The sequence below is a fragment of the Pungitius pungitius genome, chromosome 2, assembly GCF_949316345.1.
Source record: "Pungitius pungitius chromosome 2, fPunPun2.1, whole genome shotgun sequence".
Classification (NCBI taxonomy): Eukaryota; Metazoa; Chordata; class Actinopteri; order Perciformes; family Gasterosteidae; genus Pungitius; species Pungitius pungitius.
In genome coordinates this window covers 482,501-502,500 of record NC_084901.1, presented here as the reverse complement: position 1 = coordinate 502,500, position 20,000 = coordinate 482,501, and the positions used below count along the sequence as shown (strand labels likewise).

General features: G+C 46.8%; 2 protein-coding genes across 7 annotated transcripts in view; one reads left to right on the top strand and one right to left on the bottom strand.

Annotated features, from left to right (window-relative positions):
* phf21b (PHD finger protein 21B) overlaps positions 1-13,387 on the bottom strand; it is a 25,086-nt gene extending 11,699 nt beyond the window's left edge. For 4 of the 5 annotated variants that reach the window (XM_062559066.1, XM_062559062.1, XM_062559065.1 and 1 more), the window contains exons 1-3: positions 13,148-13,387; positions 12,551-12,610; positions 1,752-1,796 (exon numbers count right to left, since the gene is read on the bottom strand). In XM_062559066.1, the coding sequence (XP_062415050.1) occupies positions 1,752-1,796; positions 12,551-12,610; positions 13,148-13,201 (159 nt within the window). In that variant the 5' untranslated portion in view covers positions 13,202-13,387. The other variant, XM_062559070.1, reaches the window with a different exon arrangement.
* A 4,785-nt stretch (positions 13,388-18,172) lies between these two features.
* The window catches only part of nup50 (nucleoporin 50), a 4,456-nt gene continuing 2,628 nt past the window's right edge, over positions 18,173-20,000 (top strand). The window contains exons 1-5 of one of the 2 annotated variants that reach the window (XM_037461883.2): positions 18,173-18,338; positions 18,878-18,956; positions 19,082-19,162; positions 19,229-19,442; positions 19,661-20,000. The exon at positions 19,661-20,000 is cut by the window's right edge and continues 197 nt beyond it. In XM_037461883.2, the coding sequence (XP_037317780.2) occupies positions 18,888-18,956; positions 19,082-19,162; positions 19,229-19,442; positions 19,661-20,000 (704 nt within the window). In that variant the 5' untranslated portion in view covers positions 18,173-18,338; positions 18,878-18,887. Of the gene's footprint in view, positions 18,339-18,843; positions 18,957-19,081; positions 19,163-19,228; positions 19,443-19,660 lie in introns of both variants that reach the window. The other variant, XM_037461882.2, reaches the window with a different exon arrangement.

Sequence of the window (20,000 nt, the reverse complement as noted above, 5' to 3'; positions counted from 1 at the left end):
TAATAATATCTAATATTCTTATTGAATCATAGCTTTGACGTAACAACAAGAGAAGACACATTTAAGTCAGCCATTTAAATGGAATGTGCAACAGAAACAGTACTATTATATATATTATTATATATACACTATAACAGCAATATTGTAGAACCACAAACTGCTCATTAACCCCCCGGCTGCTTATCACCAGAGCCCCACTGCAGCCTGCCCCCCCCCACAGTCTGCAGCCTGCCCCCCCCCACAGTCTGCAGCCTGCCCCCCCCCACAGTCTGCAGCCTGCCCCCCCCCCCCCTCAGATCAACCGGCAAACCGCCCGGAAACACAGTGTCTGTTCCAACAGAGGTTCTGTTACCAGGAACACCTGCAGTCATCCCTCCATGTACTCACCCATTCACCCATTCACATATCCAGAAGTAACTTAATGATAATAAAGATGATGCAAATCAAACACCCCCCCCCTTGAGGAGGAGAGGAATGTGAGGGAGCTGAACTCAGTCTGCACCTGATTCAATTACTTCATCAAAAGTTCATTTAAGATTGTTGGCTCTCACTCATTTCCCTCTACTCCCTTAATTAAATAACCCCCCCCCCCCCCCCCCGAAGGTAGATCCCATGCAGACTGTCCCCTACCGTCATAACAGCGCCCCCCCCCCCGTCCCTCCAAAAGAGTTATCATTTTTGGGGGTTCATTGATATTGTGTCTGTGTGGTGCCTGAGTGACGACCCCCCATGTGTCAATCTTTGCTATTGGTTCCCACGCATTCTGACGGACGAGAGGCTCGCTGTGTCCTTTTATACCCCCCCCCCCCAGCCCCCCAAAGTTGTAAAGCAAGAGGAAACACTGTTAAAGGTTAAAGGTCTGGGTGGTTTGTGAGCAGCAGACCTCACTGATGGGGGGGGGGGAGGTGGGGGGGGGCAGCTGACTCCCCCGGGAGGTGGGGGGACACAGAGCTGGAGGCCAGCAGATGGACCCCCCCAAACAATGACAGAGGCAGTCACAAAGGTCCTGCCGCAGTTCAGCCAGGGACCACCGGGGGCACAACCCCCCCCCCCCCCCCCCGCATTCCTTTGTCAATACAAATACTGATCTTTAAGAAATACACTGCCCCCCCCCACATTCCTCCTAATGTGTTTCTTCACTTAAGGTCTAGTTGGATATTAACGCATTCAATGAGAATAAAAGGCTGCTTCTCTCTGCTCAGCAGATGAAGACATTGGAGAACTTCCTGCAGGGACCCAGGGGGCTTAGAGGGGACAAAGGGAGGGCCTTTGTCCTCACACCCTCCCCCATCTCTGTGCCCCGAGGCTGGGGGGAGACAACTCTCCTCGGTGAGGGGGAGGGGCCATGCGATGTCACATGACACAGAAGCAGGCATGTGACATGGAGTCAGTGACAGACAACGTTGTGACATCACTTCCTGTCTCCTCAGCCGACGGACAGTGACTTGGGCACAAACTAGTCCCCCCCCCCCCCGACTTTGATTAGAAGTCACATGACTGATCAGCTGTGTTGGCGTCTTCAGTACTAACACTGAGGGTCCTACATCCCTCCGGCTCACATCCACCAATCAGAGCTTCCTGTTCACCTGCATTCTATTATGTGATGGCATGAATTTGATTGTGTACTTTTACTTTTGTTGAATTATTCAACACCAGATATCAAGCAGTAAGTACGTTTTTCAAAGTAAAAGCTAAAGAAAAACAGGTACGTTCTACAATGTGTACATATTACTTATGAAAAATGTCCTCACCTGTCCGTTCTGAAGTTCATTAAGTCCTTTACACAACGTCTGATTCTGAAAAGGAGAAAAAGGTTGAAGGTGAAAAATCCAAAAGACAACGAGACACGTTGCACAGAATTATCCTGCAAACAAGACATTTCTACAGTTGTAAAACTACCCTCTTATTTTGAATTCCTGTTCTTGTCTTTTTTTCAGAACTTCCTGTTTGCCTGCAGAAAGGAGTCAGATAAGCGGAGGATTCATTCCACTCAAGAGGGAAATCAAGGAGAAAGGACTGAACGTTCTCCAGCCTCCAGCAGAGGACCTCCCAGCTATCCATGCAGTTAGAGGTTCTTCACCAGTAGAACCCTTTGGAACCCGTGGTTCTTAGAGCCCAGACGACCAAAGGAGTGACTCAGGGTTTATTGTTTGTTATTCAGCACATCCATCAACGTGTTTATTTGTGATCTGATCTTTAGACTAAAAGGACAAATACAAATGTTTGTTCTGTAGAGGACGCCATAATAATCCCCCCCCCCCCAACCCGGAGTCTTTTAAAAGCTGCGAGGCCTGAAGAACCAAGGTGTCGACGTGGTTTGATCAACGAGAGGAGAGAAACTTTTTTTTTAAGGAAATCCCGTTTAAAAAGTCGAAGACAACATCACTAGAGAAACAGTGAAGTTACTTAATAGGAAGACACAGCGTGGCTGTGTTGGAGAAGCCAATCACACGGCTCAGGAGGAGGTGTGAGGGGGAGGAGCCCCAGGGGGCGGCTGGTCTGACAGCAGCTGATGGCGGCGTGAGGCCCAAACATGCTCCGACATGGTGGTGTTCAGTTAAAGGGTGTAGCTCTCTCAGCTTGAGGATTCTGTTGCTACACGTTAAGGAGAAGAAGCTCCGCTCAGCAGCTGCTCTTCTTATGAGGAAAATGACTTTGGTTTCCAGCAGAGTGGGTTTCAAACCAAGCGAGTTCTCCACAAACAGCTGCTCTGACTTCTGCTACCAAGACACCATTTACGGCTTTATTCATGTATTATGGATCATAACAAACTGATTACTTATTGCACACACAGTAAAACGTGTACTTAAGGAATAAAATCACAGATTATCAATACTACGATCTTTGATTATTTAGCAGTTGAATGAGGTGAAAAAAACCCTCTTCTCAGTAAACGATAACACTTAAGTGACCAAAGTCAAGTTCTGTGTAGTGACCAGCAGGGGGCGACTCCTCTGCTCCCATAGACGTCTATGAGGAAATGACTCTACTTCTGTGTGGTGACCAGCAGGGGGCGACTCCTCTGCTCCCATAGACGTCTATGAGGAAATGACTCTACTTCTGTGTAGTGACCAGCAGGGGGCGACTCCTCTGCTCCCATAGACGTCTATGAGGAAATGACTCTACTTCTGTGTAGTGACCAGCAGGGGGCGACTCCTCTGCTCCCATAGACGTCTATGAGGAAATGACTCTACTTCTGTGTAGTGACCAGCAGGAGGCGACTCCTCTGCTCCCATAGACGTCTATGAGGAAATGACTCTACTTCTGTGTAGTGACCAGCAGGGGACGACTCCTCTGCTCCCATAGACGTCTATGAGGAAATGACTCTACTTCTGTGTAGTGACCAGCAGGGGGCGACTCCTCTGCTCCCATAGACGTCTATGAGGAAATGACTCTACTTCTGTGTAGTGACCAGCAGGGGGCGACTCCTCTGCTCCCATAGACGTCGATGAGGAAATGACTCTACTTCAGTGTAGTGACCAGCAGGGGGCGACTCCTCTGCTCCCATAGACGTCTATGAGGAAATGACTCTACTTCTGTGTAGTGACCAGCAGGGGGCGACTCCTCTGCTCCCATAGACGTCTATGAGGAAATGACTCTACTTCTGTGTAGTGACCAGCAGGGGGCGACTCCTCTGCTCCCATAGACGTCTATGAGGAAATGACTCTACTTCTGTGTAGTGACCAGCAGGGGGCGACTCCTCTGCTCCCATAGACGTCTATGAGGAAATGACTCTACTTCTGTGTAGTGACCAGCAGGAGGCGACTCCTCTGCTCCCATAGACGTCTATGAGGAAATGACTCTACTTCTGTGTAGTGACCAGCAGGGGACGACTCCTCTGCTCCCATAGACGTCTATGAGGAAATGACTCTACTTCTGTGTAGTGACCAGCAGGAGGCGACTCCTCTGCTCCCATAGACGTCTATGAGGAAATGACTCTACTTCTGTGTAGTGACCAGCAGGGGGCGACTCCTCTGCTCCCATAGACGTCTATGAGGAAATGACTCTACTTCTGTGTAGTGACCAGCAGGGGGCGACTCCTCTGCTCCCATAGACGTCTATGAGGAAATGACTCTACTTCTGTGTAGTGACCAGCAGGGGGCGACTCCTCTGCTCCCATAGACGTCTATGAGGAAATGACTCTACTTCTGTGTAGTGACCAGCAGGGGGCGACTCCTCTGCTCCCATAGACGTCCATGAGGAAATGACTCTACTTCTGTGTAGTGACCAGCAGGGGGCGACTCCTCTGCTCCCATAGACGTCCATGAGGAAATGACTCTACTTCTCTCTTGATTTATTCCCTCAGTAAACATTGTAAACATGGGTTTATGGTCTCAGTCTCTAGTTTCAAGTCTTCTTCAATGCAGCATGATGTTCATTTAGTGGATGATGGTCCATTTAGAGTCAAACAGACCATGAAGAGGGGATGCTTTGGGACGGGGCCTAATGCTGATTGACAGGTCTCTAACAAGAGAGCCGTTCAATTGATTTATTTTTGTGAAAATTCATTAAGTACTTTATTTAGCTAATACCATTCTTGAGAAGTTTATCAGCAGGAAGGCTCTAACCAAGAGATCCTATCAAGCTGCATCATGGGAAATGTCGGCTTAACTAAGAACAGCTTTGTGGACGATCGATGAGATTAAACGTCCCGCGGTGGCTTCTGCTTTGTTCCCATTGGCTACGGTCACCCTGGAAACCGGCCATAATAAAAATGGCGTCGATGAGGAGAGAGTTCACCCTCACGCCAGCAGATGCCTTGTTATATTTGGCACGTTGCTACGGAAACCCGTCATGATTTGAAGTTCTATTGTTGTCTCTTGTTCCTCTGAGGGGCAGAACACTGCACAGGAATCAAACGCTACGGAGCACCACCGAAGAAGAAACAACTGGTCATTAGTTTGCATTAAGCACAGTGATCCCTTCTGACGGAGGATTGAGAGGCTTCACAGACACGTGGACCATCACCACAGACATGTGGACCATCACCCCAGACACGTGGACCATCACCACAGACACGTGGACCATCACCACAGACACGTGGACCATCAGCACAGACACGTGGACCATCACCACAGACACGTGGACCATCACCACAGACACGTGGACCATCAGCACAGACACGTGGACCATCAGCACAGACACGTGGACCATCAGCACAGACACGTGGACCATCACCACAGACACGTGGACCATCACCACAGACACGTGGACCATCACCACAGACACGTGGACCATCACCACAGACACGTGGACCATCAGCACAGCCACATGGACCATCAGCACAGACACGTGGACTACTGACACGTGGACCTCCTGCTTTCTTTCTACATCCTCTTTCATCTAGTCCTCAGTCTTATCTCTCTCAGTCTCCTACTCCCTCCCTTTGTATGTCCCCTTCTCTGTCTCCTATGTCTCCTTCAGCAGTGTGAACCGGCCTTCATTAGCTCCTACAGCAGCGTCTACGTCTCCATACCGGAGCTAATGGAGCAGCTGTTGCCCCTGACAACAGGTTCCATGTAAACACGGTGTAGGTCAGAGGTCAAAGATGGAGGTCGGAGGAGGGTCTGTGAGCTAAGGTAAGACACCTTCAGGAGGAGGACACAGTCTCTTCTTTGTGTGATGATCACGATGAGATGATGGACAGTTCAACGTATGTAGAAATATCTAAAAACAACATCCTGCTTATTAACCACCTCACGACCCCTGAGCACAACAGGAAGTGTCCACATACGTTGGGCCATGTGACAGGAAACACTATAGCTCCCACAATCCTCATCTGCCTGTTGCCATGGAGACAACTGAAAACTAGATGGTGAAGTGTGACTGCTAGCAGAACCTCCTTGTAGATCTGGTAGTTTTCATGGCGACCTTGTCGAGGGAAGACAAATGAAAGTTCCATTTATTACGCGGCGCTCTGTAAGCAACTGACTGGTGACTCAAGCACGCCGACCCCCTCTCATTCCAGGACCATGTGACTTTCAGCAGAGAACTGGCTCCTCCTCCTAAAGGGACTTTTATACCACTTCAACATCCTTCTCTCAAGCAGATTGCTTCCATTAAATATGGTTTCAGATTTTAGTCAATAACTAGTCGGAAACAACACATTAAACTCGTTTTAAACCACGAGCTCCAACAGGCCTTGACCTCCTGATGCCCCAAAAACAAACCTCACACACAGAGGCGCGCCGGGTTCGAGGACGCACTGAAGCACCTGGGGGGGAATATTCAGAGACGTACTTTAGCCGACTGTTGGTTACCATGGCGACCATGAGGCGTGTTGTGTTTTTTCCCCTTTTCCTTGTGAGAGGAACCAGAGGACAGAGGCAGGTCTGCAGTCTCACAGTCCAACATCAAATATACACATGTACGTCAGAGGGGGAGCAGGAGGCAGACATTCTCTGGGGGGAGGTGGAGGTCCTGGTCTGACCAGCTGGTGGTTCTTCTCTGACAGAGAGGAGGAGCCTTCTTCATGGGACGTCAAATCGGTTTCATTTTAAATAAAGAAACATGACCAGCAACTATTTTAACAACAAAGAGTCTCCTTCAAGTTTTACCACACGAATAAAAGGTTTCTTCATATTTGTAGTTTTAAACATTTCAATTCCAAGTTTTCTGCCAATTACGTTCGCAACGAATGAATTAGAGCAGAAACTCCTTGGTCCACTTTGTAAAATGATTTTTTCTGACTAATAGAATCTCTTTCTCTTTGAGGAACATCAACGTCCTTTAAACATTCAGACCTTTAACGTATTCATGTCTGTTACTCATCTCCATCACCATGGTTACTGACATTTACTATCAGTGACGTAACAACGCGTCCAACCTCTGTGACCTTCCACAGAGGTCACGGCACTCCGACACACCGCTGCTTACGGGGGGGTGGTACTGGTGGTACTGATACTGGTGGTACTGGGTGGATTGTTGAGCTGCTTGAGTCGTTTATCTAAAGATGAATCTTATTGAAACTTTCAGTCAGTAATAATCAATGGATTTTACTTTCGGTCTTCAATGTTGATGTTTGCCTGAAAACCTCAAATTCTTGCATGTGAATATTTGGAGAATGTTGTTTTCTCTGTGTTGTTACAGATCGTGTAAAGAAATGCAGTCATAAAGCACCACGCAGGCTCTATTCAGAATAAACCCCTTCAAACGCAGCACAAAACCTTTCACAATAAAAGCTGATGCCCGATTCAGACGAGTTGTAATCATGAGAGTAGAAGGTCGTTCTTCTTTGATTAATGAACTGTGTGACATGTTTTCTCTGGTCAAAAAACATAAAGCTACAAATCATCTCATATGTTTTTCAAGTGCTCTTTGAAGTCCGAGGCCTCTTCCTTCTTTAAGGAACCATCAATAATGCGTTCAGAAAAAGAAAGCGGGGCATTGTGGGATGTTGGCCTAGAAGAAGGATGCAAATGAGGACCAGAAACGGAGGCTCCTCCCACACACCGCTCTCATTTGAATAAAGCGCTTTAAGTTGTGAAGCGACCCGTCTGGAGGCTCCGATGGGACACGGCGTCCTGGTCCAGTCACGTGAAGCCGGATCACAGAAGAAGAAGAAAAAGGAAGAAAAAGCTGCAGCGCTTCACGTGTTCAGGGGTGTCAGCGTCCAATCAGAGGGTGGCGTTGGACAGCAGGAGACCAATCACAGGGCGGCAGAACAAAGACCAATCAAAGCAGCCCTGAGAGGCCTCGCACTCTTTGTTGACCTCCTTCTGCTGATGTATGTAGAGCTGGCTGAGTGAGTCCATTGTTAGCTCCTTAAGAGCCACTTCCTGCACACACACACACACACACACACACACACACACACACACACACACACACACACACACACACACACACACACACACACACACACACACACACACACAATAACATTCTTCTCCTTTCACAAAAACAGAGTCCTCCTCGTCTTCATCTTCGGGGAGACCCCACTACGTCTCAGCTGGAACAAACCTCAAAGTGACTAAATGTATCGCCATGGAAACCAGAGAAATATCCACTTTTTCAAGCTGAGGTTTATTGACACACCAGCATGGAGCCAAATCCAGGACAAAAGTTCTGATCCTTTGAAGAACAAATATCAACCTGAAACTTTACGTCTTTAACATTGAAAAAAAAACAATGTATTGAAAATAAGTGGACAAAATGTATTTTGGGGTGAAACTAGTTTTGACTCAGACTAAAGACCTTTTTTTATTATATTATTTAGTTGCAGATTTGATTTTTTTCACATTCAAACTTTTGACCCTGATGTAGATAAGGGGGCGTGGCATTAATTGAGAGGGGCGGGGCCTCCGGGCTCCTAAATGGTGGAAGGAGCTCTGTGACGACATCAGGACCAGAGAGCCTTCACATCTCTCAAAGCACACCTCTTCAGACTCTACCTCCACTAAAACACTAACAAACCGTAGCACTTAACCTGGACTTATAACGGCTCTTTTCCATAACATGTTTTGAAATTGCTTATTTGATGAAAATTGTACTTTCTTGTTCTGAGTTTGCATCTCTATGGTTGAAATGCACTTATTGTAAGTCGCTTCGGAAAAAGCGTCAGCTAAATGACATGTGATGTAATGATGGATAAGAGGAAAGAGGAGCAGGACTTTTATTTTGAAGAGAAATTAAAGACCACAGAGAGAAACATGCGACAGGAAGTGTTGTGATGTTCAGGAGGTTAACACCGGAACAGGAAGTGTGTGGCTGGATTCAAATGGTCAAAATGACCTCCTCACAGCTTTTCCTAACCACTAATCCTTGACCTCTGTGGAAAAGGTGCTGAGATGCCTTCATGTGTCGTTACGGTGTGAGTCAGGCAGACGACCAGCTTCAAAGTAAAACTTTATTAACATACATGAGTCACGCTAACGGTTACTCACATGATCTGCGTTTCTACGTCATGATCGTTATTCCTCCTGAACGGACCAATGATACGTTACTATTTAAATACCGCTGCCCCAAGGAATTGTGGGACAGATTTATCTCCTTTCCTTTGGTAAAGAAGGGTCCAGTGGCTCCTATGTTAAAGGAGCTAAGTAAGGAAGCATTGAAGCTCCTTTCCTTAGTGTCAGTTAGGAACCTTCCAGAGCAAATCTGACGATTCCAATGCAGCATGAGACTAAACAGCAGCACTCACTGGCTCCTCCTTAAGCAGCAGAGTACATCCAAAGGGTTTAATACTTCCAAACTGTACTGGAGTTCACTTCACTTCACATTTGAGCCAAACCAAGTATTTTTAACTGAATTAGTGGGTTCACTTTAGAGATGGTAATTACATTATAAAATGTAACATTCTGTATTATAAATACTTTGACGTAGAATACAGAATACATAGGAATATACAATAATACTTTTGTACTGGTATTTAGTTTAAATGCACTAGTAAATACTTTAGTAGTCACCAGACAAAAGTGGCGGATCAATGGGAAGAAATGTCCACATGCTTTCAAAATAAAATGCTATTTATTAGAATAAACTTATTTTCTTTCTGATTTAAGTAGGAAATTTACATAAAACACTTATGGATAAAAGAGCAAGAATGAGGAAAGGAATTGGACAGATAGCTCCTCTTAAAGTAAGCTTACATTTTAAGAAGGTTACAAACAGTAATTAGTACCACTCGTTACGTCCCTTCAAATCAACACGAGTGTGTAGATGCTTTTATTGTGGTGGTCGAACAGAGGTGTGGGAACGTGTTGCTAGGTTACGGGGTTGAGGAAATGTGAGGGAGTTCATGGAGGGTGAGGCAGCAAGAGACCAGACGTCTCACCTCCACCAGAGCCTCCAGGTGGCCTTCTGAGCCCAAAGCTACAGCGCTCACCTCAGCAGTCAGAGGGCCATTGTCCAACGGTCCTTGAACACATCACGTGTCTAAAAACATTCAATTCTGAGCTCTGTCAAACTACACCATTTATTCATCACCATTTAGCTCAACACATACAAACTGTACAAGTGAACATTCAACAATATTTATAGAGTAGAGACGTTTACACTACGTTTTAGATTCTATTGAAAGTTTTCTATTTTAAACTGTTCCAATAAACTGCATTTCTTTCTTGTTTTAGGATTAAGGGAATAATAACAGTCCATCTGCACTAAAGACGTGTTTGAGTCCTGCCACTAAATAGACTTTCATTTTGAAGAGAATTAAAGACCACCGAGAGAAACTTGACATAACTGATGAATATTGATCCTAAACGTCATAATGTAAATATTCTCAATGACGTTGTAATATTCATATTAAAGCATTTGCTGTAAAAGTTGGATATTTCATTTACTCCACACGGGACCAGTGTGTGTGAGTAAATGTGTAAAACTTTAAATCAACTCTTCTCAGGCTCCTTGTCTCTACTGAAACCCCAGGATCCAGGTGAAACATCTGCAGGATTCATGTCACTGACACACGTCTCTGACTGAGGACATGAATGAGGAGCAGTGGATCCTCTGCTGAAGACACGCAAAGCCACTCAGGAATGTTCCCCAGGTCCTCTGCAGCCGCTGAAAAGAGCTCACTGTGAGGGCTTCGGTTCCTTGTGACACATTGGAACGTACCGACGTTTGTCCCACAATGCAACACTGTTTTACACTAAACTAATCCTCTGCAACATCTAAATGAACACAGACAGACAAAAATACCCCCTAAAACTTCAAGTTAACAGAAACAGGAGACTGGTGCCCCGATGACGCAACGGTGAGCAAGTGGAGAGAATCGATGGCTCCACCCCTGTGAAGGCTGAACACGAGCCCCCCCCCCTTGATTCCTTTAATCATCTACATCCATCCGCTCCGTCTGATAATAAACTGTGGTCTGGTGTTATGAAACTACTTGTTCTCCTTCACAACATGCACACATGTAAAAGCTGAACCTCACATGAAGCCTGTGACCATGAGATGACCTCCAGGCCTCCACCCGACCTCCACCAGTCTCCATGCCACTGGTAAACACATCTTAAATATTCCTGATCACCACGTCTCAGCAGCTCAGAGTTAATTATTCTGTACCAGATGTTGGCGCGTTGGACCTCGAGGAGGAGGAGGATTCGGGTTCATGTGCAGAAGTAAAATAATCTAGAAGAGGAGGATTCATCAGCGCGGTGATTAACAGCCTCGCTGTGTGCAGCAGTGCTGACTGGGCTTTCTGTGTCTCTCTCCACTGCCAACCCCCCCCCCCCACATCCAAACCAAAAACAGCATCAAAGCAATCAAAATGGTAATGTTCGGCATGAATGGGGCCCATCCCCCCTCTCCTCCTCCTCCTCCTCCTCCTGCACAAAACTCTGCAGACTTTTTACCCTCTCTGGTTAGGGTGGGGGGGGTGCACCCCCCTTTCACTCTCAAAATGGAAGCTTCCACTACTAAACAGAAGAAGAAGAAAACACTCACAGTACACACCACAAACAAGACTTTAGATCCAGCAGCAGCCACTAAGTTTAAGCGGACAGCATCGATTCAAGTCGATCAGGACGAATTGAACACTCTGGATGAGGCGGAATCCTGCTGCCAATGACGGGCAGTTGGTCGCCTTTTTATTTTAAAAAGCCATGGCCCCCTTTAGTTTGCCTATCGTAACGTTAGTTCCCAGAGGCGCTGCTGGGGGTGAGATGACCGCCGAGGTGCAGCGTGTTTCTGCCGGAGTCACACAAAGACACTCACACGCGAGCCGTTACGTTTAGCGACGTGTTAACGGAGTCTGAGAAGCCGCAATGCCGCCGCGCGGGACTCCAACTCCGGGGAGTGCGTTTTCGGAGCGGCGGGCTTTCAATGTAACGACGACGGAGCGTTATATTTAGAATATGCAGACATTTCACGAACTATCGGCGTTGCCGTTGTAACGGGCCTGCGGACGCAGCCGGCAGTCCCCCGCTCTCAGGGCTGGGACCGACCGGCGGGGCGGTGCGAGGCAGCAGCAGCAGCGAGCCACCGGGAGGGGGAGGAGGAGCTGTCCGCGGTGCTGAACGCCGGTACCCGGCTCCTCCAGCAGCACCTGCCGCCATGCAGCACCGCCACCGCAGCATCAAAAGTTAAGCCCAGCTTAAAGCCATTAAAAAGACAGCAACGGGAAAGAAAAGTGAAAGTCGGCGAATCGAGTGCGCCGTCTGCTGTCACGTGACCCCTCCCCCCCCCGCGCGAGGAGAAATAACACCACCAGACTTAAAGTATGAAGTAACAAATAAACCGCCATTTAAAAGACCCTAAAAGCAACTCCGTCCCGGTCGAGACGGTCTTAGCGGTCTTTAACTTCCGCCGTAACGGCTCCCCGCCACTTAAGTCCGAGCCGGAGAGTTAAAGGCTAAAGCTAGCTCCTTTATTAGCTTCTTTTTACTCTCCAGAAACGTGAACTCAAAATGGACGCTAACAGTTTTTTTTATGACACAACTTTGAGATGCCGAGAGACAAGAAGTCCAAACATACACACAGAGATGGACTCACACAGACACACACACACGCACACACACAGCGGGCGTGAGCGGCGTTCACTTTCTTTTCTTTTCTCTTTTTGAGTCCCCATCCACCATGTTTGTTATGAGCCCAGAAGAAGACTTACTTGCTTGTCGCTCAGGGCTGATATGCGCCGGTCGTGTAGCTGTCTCTTAAGCTCTCCATCCTGCGGGGAAACACAAGGGGACAATCACCACCTGCCACACGGACACCCACATGCACGTAGAGCCACCACGGAGCACCATTAGGCCGATAAAGTTTCCCTCGCACAGCCGCCTCGGCGCTAGCTTGAGGAGCTAGCCGTGTAATACATGTACTTTAAATACCTGTGGGTCCTGCTTCATCTGGGCAACTAGTTCAGTGACTGCGGCCTTATTACGGTAAAAAAAAGTCTCCTCAAGTTTTGTTAGTGTGAGAAAGGGAGGAACAAAGCGGAGGAGGTGGAGGAGGAGGAGGTGGTGGAGGCGACTCTTTGGCTCCTCATAAATATTCAGGTCGCGTCCGGATCGCCGCCACACCACCGCATTATTAGCCCGAGAAGAAAAGAAGGCTTCTTGTTGCTCCGCGAACAACAACAACAAACAAACAAACAAAGCCGTACAGATTCAGAGCACAAGTGGCGCGAGCTCGACGTTATTAAGCGACATCTTGTTTCTGCGGCTCGTCACTTTAGGATCACCGGAGAACAACGACGGCTGGTTACCTGGTGACATTGGATCTCTACTTTCAGCGCCTCTTGCAGGCCTCGTACTTCCATGTTTCCGGCCCGGCCACACAAAAAAAAACTCACTTTTCTGACACTTTTCCCGACGCCACCGACGTGAAGTTTTTTTTCTTCTTTTTTAAATCTGAATATATTTTTCTTATTTCTAAAGCGACAATAACAACTGAAAGAACGAACTACTCGAGCTGACAGCAAAAAAAAAGCAAGTTCTCTCTTTTTTTCGCAGGCTCGGGACTCATCACCCCCACTTTCCGCCCGTCTGCGAAAAGTGCTCCAAACCCGGCGGAAAGAGCTCAGCCCCCGGGCGGCTCTTCTCCGGATTCACCGCCAAACGTCGAGGGGTCCGACGGGGGAAAGGGGCTGCTTTTCCGTCGGTAATTTTAAGTTGAAACACGGGGACTATATTGTGTCCGAGTCCGCGGCTTGATTTCACTTTGCCTGGGGAAAAGTTGCGCTTCGGCTGTCAATGGTTATTCTGAAAGTTCCCGGATGGAGCAGTGAGGGCATGCGCAGTAGAGCCGGGAGAAGCTACAACTACTTCAAGGAGCATTTTATAAATAGTAAATAAATAATGCGTGTATTCATGCTGCATGTTCAAAATAGATTGTATTGTATCACAACAAGATACGAAAAATAAAACATAAATAAAAAACTTCTCAAGACATTTATTTTATTTTATTACGTTATTTGAGCACATCACTTTCTTCTTGATATGTTTTACTGATTCATGTGAAACATTAATTTGTCATAGCGAAAGAAGATAAGTACAAGAATCCATATTTGATCCCACAGTTGTACCACCTATTCATAAGCATATATGCTGCAGACTTTTAAATATGTTATGATTTCTGTATATACAGAAATCATAACATATTTAAAACAAATATATGTATATACATATATTTATATATATATACATATATATATACGGACAAAGCGAGGAACATTAAATATGTCCAAACAAATCAAGCTTCAGTTTTAGTTTGAACGTCTCTTCGAACACAAAGAGGCCAAATGTGGCCGTTTTCTTCCCAGAAATCCAGCCTCTTTCCCCCCTGTCTGTCACTCTGACCCCCGCCTCCTCCTCCCGCCCTTTACCCACAAGACGCGCCGCTATTGGTCCCCGCTGAGCCAATCAAGTCTAGCGATGATTGAGGGACAGCGCGGGAAACCAATTGGAGCCCGGCCTCGGGAGGAGGGGGAGGAGGAGGAGGATGTGATCGGAGAGTTGATGAGCGAGCAGAGATGGCAGCTGGTGATTGAATGTGTCGTCAACTCGAACAACTTCTTCTCACTTTTACCGCACAAATTACTACAACATGAACAAGATGGCGCCAGTGTGTGTGTGTTCTTTGTTGTGAACGAAGACACACGTCTGCCGTGCGGATCAGAGAGTAGTAACGTTAGCACCATGGACAGAGGCGGAGGGTGGGGCGCATTACAGTTCTTTGAACGTCGCCATGGAGCTGTTTATTCATGGCTCCCACTTTAGCATTCAGCTAGTCCTCCATTTTGTTTAGTTCAGCCGACACTTTGCTGACGCCAGCGCTGCGGCCCGGACATCAACAACTCGCTGGGAACTTGTAGTTTGTAGTCAGCTGGCAGCGGAGGCAGAAAGTAGTTCCTCGCTTTCTTTCTCTGTGCCTCCATCTCTCCTCCCTTTCTCCCTCCTTCCTCCTCCTCCCATCAGCTGCTCCTCTTCATTTCACGGCTCAGTGGTGAAACTCTGACTTCTTTGACGTCACATTACTTTATGTGTTCTGGATTTATTATTAACAAACAACCTGTAATTATCACTAACAGTTTAAAATATCAAGTTAATACTTTAATTAAATTACATATTAAACCAAAGCTATTTGCTACTGCAAAGGGCAGTAAGGTTGTATCTAGTTTGTTATTGTTAACAACTAACAGGCAGGATCGGTCATAATGTGAGCTGATCTGATGTCAGTCTGTGCATTAAAGACACAGATCTGCATACGTTAGCTTTTCTAAGGCTAACAGAGGCTAACAGAGGCACAAAGCTAACGTTAGCTAGCTAGCTGCTTTCCAAACACATAAAACAGCATCAGGCTCCTTTGATGCTTCAATGCTGACATTTGTTTAAATAATCATCTTCAAACTAAATATTTTTTTCCTTTAAATTTAAATAAAAGTACAAGTACAACATCTGCAAATACACATTTCTGTGCGTGTGAGAATAAAACCCTTTCTGGACGCAGTGTGAGTAGTACTGCCTGGTGAGGGAGTAGTACTTCAGTATTTACGTATAGTACTTGTGAACCTCTAAGATCTGATTGTTCCTCATGCGTCTGTGACCCAGATCTGTCACTCAGAGCCTCCTCTTCCTCCTCTTCCTCTTATTCAGTAAACAAACACGTGTTTTTCTGCTGTTCAGCGCAGCTTTGTTTTGTGATGTGAAAGTGTGTTGTTCAGCCTGGAGTTGTGTGGAGATGATGTGCTGACATACTAATGATTCACTGTGGGGGGGTACATGGGTGCATGGGGGGCACTGAGCCTGTAAACATAAAGCAGCATGTGGGTGGGTTCAGAGTAAGAAACATCAGATCCCATTTAACTGGTGTGTATCTATACGCATACATGTGTTTTGAACCACTTTAATTAAATGTGCACAAACAAAGAGAAGTAAATTCAAACACTGTAGTAACATGAATGAATAATTAAATGTTGATGGGTGAATAAATGTTGAGTTTTACAGATTTGAAAATGTATAAACATTGACTTTTGGTCTGTGACTCATTTGTTTTATGTGAATATAAAGAGTTGTTTATGTGCCCTTTGTTATTCAGTGTGTTTTTCAGCCCTTTTGGAAAAGGGGAGCTTTTACAGTTATAACATTTTACATCATTAAGAGTTGTTTCTGCTTCCTTTTAATTTGTTGCTGTGCTAATTTCCATCCACACAACTGAGTTAATTAATTCTTCCCAATTAGGGCTCCATTTACAGGCCTAATTGACTGATAGGTCCGTCAGCCAATTAGAGACGAGACGCAGTAAATCAAGTAATAATGAATTGTAGAAGCAGGAATCTGACGGGGGATGGGATCTGGAATATATGATGTTATATTATATGTATATATTAAATGTACAGAAACAACACAAAACCCAACTCACCAGACTCCTCTCAGAAAAGAGGGGATGTTATTTCTGTCTTTGTCTTTCTCTCTCTCCTCATTTCCGATAACTGCTGATGTTCAACATCCCTTCACAGGCCGACCCCCCCACACTGAGCTGAGAGGCCCTCCATCTCTACAACACATTCACTCCGCACAGCAGGAAGCCAACCTCTAAAGGAAAACCTGCAGGAATGCTTCAAGAAACATCATGAATAGATGAATGTAAGAAGTGGACGTAGTCATGGCGACGTAGGGACGCCTGTCATTTACTAAATGAACATCATGCTGCATTGAAGGAGACTTGAAACTAGAGACTGAGACCATAAACTCATGTTTACAATGTTTACTGAGGGAATAAATCAAGAGAGAAGTAGAGTCATTTCCTCATAGACGTCTATGGGAGCAGAGGAGTCGCCCCCTGCTGGTCACTACACAGAAGTAGAGTCATTTCCTCATAGACGTCTATGGGAGCAGAGGAGTCGCCCCCTGCTGGTCACTACACAGAAGTAGAGTCATTTCCTCATAGACGTCTATGGGAGCAGAGGAGTCGCCCCCTGCTGGTCACTACACAGAAGTAGAGTCATTTCCTCATAGACGTCTATGGGAGCAGAGGAGTCGCCCCCTGCTGGTCACTACACAGAAGTAGAGTCATTTCCTCATAGACGTCTATGGGAGCAGAGGAGTCGCCCCCTGCTGGTCACTACACAGAAGTAGAGTCATTTCCTCATAGACGTCTATGGGAGCAGAGGAGTCGCCCCCTGCTGGTCACTACACAGAAGTAGAGTCATTTCCTCATAGACGTCTATGGGAGCAGAGGAGTCGCCCCCTGCTGGTCACTACACAGAATGCACCTTTAACTCATGAAGCTTTGACTTCACCGTAACAAACTTTTACAGAAACAACATAACGTTCCCACATGTGGATTTAAAACTTTAGATTTCGGGTTAACTTTGAACAGACCCAGCCCCCCTCCACACACACACTGAATGTCAAAATGTAGAAAGCCTGAGACCTGAATAACCTGAAATTCTCTGTGGGTCTTTATGAATAAAGCTTCTACCTCCTCTCGTCGTCCCTCTTTTCCTCTTTTTCCCTCTTTCTCTTCTCGCCAGCTGGTCAGAAGGTCTCCTGCTGCCCCCCGCTCACTTCCTGCTTTCTGCAGCACCTGTTCCTGTTTGGCAGAGAGCTTGGAGAAGAGCCATCTGCTGCTCGGCTCTGCACCATTTTGCACCCCGACCCCCCCCGCCCTCCCCCCACACACTCTCTGCATGCATCCTATGTTTCTTTTATTTTTTCCAAAGCACACACTGACAGACGGAGGAAAAGCTGAAATGGATTGTGAGGACTCGATCTGTCATTCATCTCAAATCCTTCTTATCCGGACGTATTCATAACGTGTCTCACCCTAACAAGCATTATTTCCCTCATATGTTTTCACGCTCCGTTACAGTTGCAAGATTTCATTTTCAGGGGCCAGTTTGTATCGAATCAAATCATTTGTAATCATTTTACAGTTTCACAGCTTTATTTGATTGACAGATACCATTGATGATGCTTTATATTGTGTTTAAAGATATGATTGGATTTAATCGTTACTAACTCGTTACTCATTTTTTTGAGTATTGTTTATTTTAAACTCCATATTTGTTATTATATTGTTCATATATGTCTATACTTTATCCTATTGTTTTTGGTATTTGTCTGTTGAAATCTAGCACCATAATTTTCATTGTGATTAAATTAAAAGTAATATCTTTTCTCAATTCCAAGACTACAACTCCTCTAGACTACAACTCCCATAGACTACAACTCCCATAGACTCCAACTCCCATAGACTCCAACTCCCATACTAAAAAGGGCGGGACGCGGATATACACCGCTGTGTAAAATGGCGGCGTGAGAGAGGCTTGTTCAAAACACAGAGACGTTTACCTGAGGGGCAGCTTTTCTAACGTCCGAGGTTCCGTCTGCGTCACGCGGCGCCGTCTCCGAGTCACCCAGAGCCAGAGGTCGGAATCCACATCGCGGATTAAGGTGCGTTTGAATCAAATAACGTCATTTAAACGCAATATGTCTGACGGAGCTGACCCTAGCACGACGCTAGCCGCTAATGTGTGCGCCGAGCTAACGGTAGCATGACGTCAGCCAGCTAGCCGCTAATGCCCGCGGCCCGGTTAGCTCGAGCCGCCGTTAGCTGCGCGAGGACGGCTGTTAAATGAGGAAGTGGGTTTAATGGAGAGTTAAGTGAAGCTAGCTGTTAAATAAATGTAAATGTATCTAATCTATTTAGAATTATTTTAATAGGCAGCATTGGAAGGTAAGAAAGTACATGTACTACAATACCTCAAATCTATACCTGAGTATTTGTACTCCAGGAAAAGTTACTCTAACTGCACAACAACCTGACTACGTCACAGGGTAGTAATGTAAAATCCACTATTAATGCTGTGTTATCACAGACTAAACTACCAGCAGTAAGTTAAGAGTGAACATATTATTTTTAATAAAGTTATTAATGTTGGTACTCTTGTTGTTACAGAGTATAAACACATATCTCTGGACGCTGTGTTCAGAGCCGGAGGGATGGCGAAGAGGATCGCTGACAAAGAGCTAACGGACAGGAACTGGGATCAGGAGGAGGAAGGAGAGGAGGTGAGTCTCACTTCACCAGCAGCTCCCTCCGTCCTTTGTGTTATGTGTAGCGCTGTTGGGTCAGAGGTCACAGCTGGGGGTCACTGATGACGCGTTAACGCGTGGCTCTCGTCTCCTTCCTGAAGGCCGGGACGTTTCTGGTCGCGAGTGAAGATGTGTTGAAGAGCCGGCCGATCAAGAAGGCCAAACGCAGGAACATCGGAGAGGTGAAAACACACGATCCCGCCAGGGTTTGAGGGTTCATCTCCTCTGACCGTCTCCTCTCCTTCCAGGTCGAGGGCAGCGGATCCTTCAAGGGGTTTAAAGGCTTTTCTCTGGCGGCGGCGGCGCCAAGCGGCGGCGCCATCGCCTCCGCTCCGACGGCGTTCTCCGGTTTTGGGAACGGCGGAGGCTTCACTGGCCTCGGAGGCCTCGCCAACGGAAAAGGCATCGCCCCGGCGTTCGGAGGGTTCTCCTCCCCCTCTGCGACGGCCCCCCCTGCACCAGGTGAGCAGGTCCCCGATGAGGAGGACAGGAAGCTTTTAACGTAAAATAAGAGCCTTATTTTGAAGGCTGAAATGATGTTACTAAGAATGTAAACTAAATAAATCCTTGTCCCACATGATGCGTTCAAAGGCCGTGGTATAGATGACCATTCAGGGATTAGGCTGAAGGGAACATGCTGCCTGGTGTCACACTGTCAATCCGTCCCTCTGTCCCCTCAGGTCTGACGTTCACTGGCCCCGCCTCCTCTGACATCACAGCCCAGCAGACCAATGGCTCGCCTCAGGGCTCCAGCAGCAACAAGGAGTACAGCCGGCAGCTGACGGCCCTGAACTGCTCGGTGAGGGACTGGATCACAAAGCACGTCAACGGGAACCCGCTCTGCGACCTCAACCCCATCTTCAGGGACTACGAGCGCCACCTGGCCAGCATCGAGCGCCAGTACGGAGCCGGCTCCTCCTCCGACGAGGACAAGAAGAAGACCGCCACGACGCCCCCGGCCGCCCCTCCTGCTGCTGCTCCTTCCTCCTCCTCCTCCTCCTCCTCGGCGGCTCCTTTCTC